This window comes from Orycteropus afer, unplaced genomic scaffold (genome assembly GCF_000298275.1).
Source record: "Orycteropus afer afer isolate SDZICR_OR568_19922 unplaced genomic scaffold, OryAfe1.0 scaffold00289, whole genome shotgun sequence".
NCBI classification, from domain to species: Eukaryota; Metazoa; Chordata; class Mammalia; order Tubulidentata; family Orycteropodidae; genus Orycteropus; species Orycteropus afer.
The window spans coordinates 2,205,853-2,207,881 of record NW_006921876.1 but is presented as its reverse complement, the minus strand read 5'-3'; the positions used below and the strand labels follow the sequence as shown (position 1 = coordinate 2,207,881).

General features: G+C 51.4%; 1 protein-coding gene across 1 annotated transcript in view; it reads right to left on the bottom strand.

Moving 5' to 3' along the window:
• Positions 1–2,029, bottom strand: part of PDLIM2 (PDZ and LIM domain 2) — a 17,583-nt gene that overhangs the window by 3,446 nt on the left and 12,108 nt on the right. Inside the window, exons 6-7 of the mRNA XM_042782305.1 lie at positions 579–661; positions 238–383 (exon numbers count right to left, since the gene is read on the bottom strand). Of these exons, the coding sequence (XP_042638239.1) occupies positions 238–383; positions 579–661 (229 nt within the window). The remainder of the gene's footprint in view (positions 1–237; positions 384–578; positions 662–2,029) is intronic.

Below are 2,029 nucleotides of genomic sequence, written 5' to 3'. Positions count from 1 at the left end.
CACTCTCCTGACCCCAGCTAACACTGCCACCGCCTTCTGGGTAACCCCTACTGCTGGACTGTAGGTTCCTTAAAGGCAAGGACCGTGTCTTCTTCATGTCTGTCCCGCCTTTGTGCCCAATCCTATGCCGGCCACTTAACAGGTACTCAAGAAATATAGTTCAATAAAATGCCCAGTCAGGACTCTGTGATATTCTGGGGACCACCTTCCCCTACCTGAGCCCCTGGGTCCCCTCACCTCTCTCTTCAGCCTCCAGGGCTTCCTGCAATAGCCGAAAGGAGCTGGACTGCCGGGGGGCCGCCCGCCCCTCACGATTTTCCTGCAGCATCTTGAAGACTTCGGAGTCCTCTTCCAGAAGGTGACTTCTCCCTTCTGAATCCACACTGTGGGGATGGGAGGTAACCGGGAATGAGAGTCTTGTTCTCTAGGTGTTAGGACCAGCATGGAAGGCAATGAGAAGAGTATGCCCAGTGGGAAAGGATTCTGGGGTCTCCATCTCTCCCCAGGAAGCCAGTGTCCCTCCTGCCCCTGCTAGACCCTCCAAAATCCCATCCTGACCTTCCAAGGCCTGCTGGTACCTGAGCCTGGGGCTGGAGGACTGGGGGCCTGGGGAATGTGGCAGCACCAGAACGGCCAAATCGCCAGCGCGGCCGAGGCCAGCCTGTGGGGAGGAGAAGCATCCAGGGGAGGAGTCTGTGGCTGGAGCCTTTGGCCAACAGACCCGCCTGCATCACCAAGGCCGGCGGTTCCCCACGTCCAACACCAGAGGGCTCCAGACCCTCGCTGACCAGCTAGCCCCTACAGAGTGGTGGTGGCCCTGAACCTGCCCTCAGAACCAGGGCACCAAGGACTGTTCCGTTCTAGAAGGGAAGGAAGGCAAGAAGCCAGGGGAAGGAGGTCAGCTCAGCACATGGGGTTTATCCAAGCTGTGGAGGTATGTGGGTTCATTGAAGGGACAGGGCAAGGGGCAGAATGAAGGCCACCAGGTAATGGGTTAAGCACGGGTACCATGCATATTACTCTATGCTATGTTATGTTATGAGTTGGAATTGGCAGTGAGTTTGGTTTGTTTGGGTCTATGTTCTGTTATGGAGTCCCCAGGTGGTACAAATGGTCAATGGACTTGGCCACTAACTGAAAGGTAGGAGGTTCAAGTCCTCCCAGAGGCACCTCAGAAGAAAGGCCTGGAGCTCTAGTCAATGGCCATTGTTTTCTTTATGCTACGTTACATGTTTTCAAAGATGTTGCACTCTGCGGCCTGGCTCCAATCTGACAGAACAAGCAGAGAGGAAATAAGCTGACTTTTTTGCAATGAGGACACAGAAACAAAAATGGTGAAATGAAGGGGCCAAGATCCCCTTTGGAGTCAGACAGGGCTGAGCAGAGGCCCTATCTCTACACATGCTGGTCCATCTCCCAAGATGGCCGACATCTGAGCCATGCAGCCTCTCCTGACTGCCCTGGGAGGACTAATCATGTCCCCAGAGCCTTGAAGAGCCAGGCCCATACCACATGCAGCAGTGCCACCTCCTTAGGTGTGCCCTGTCCATCTGGGCTGTTACATTTGCTCTCTGCATGAACATCTTGCCTTCACAGAACTATGGAGACAGTAAAAAGATAAGTGGTTGCCAGGGGCTTGCAGGGAAGGTTGAATAGATAGAACACAGGATGATTTAAGGGGACTGAGACTATTCCGTGTGGTAGATATATGACATTGGAAATTTGCCAAAATCCATAGACCTTGACAACAGAAAGAGCGAACATTAAGATTGACTATGGGCTTTAGATAATCATTATGTGTCAACGTTGGTTCATGAATTGTAACACATGTTCACACAAATCCAAGATATTAATAATTAGGGGAACTGTGCAGAGGCAAGAAAGGGAACACGGAAATTCTGCATTTCCTACACAACTTTTAAAAATGGTACCTCATAACTGGAAAGAAACTCAACAAAGATGCAGAAGAGCTAAACAATACAATCCACCAACTTGGCCTTATAGACATCTATAGAGCACTTCACCCAAC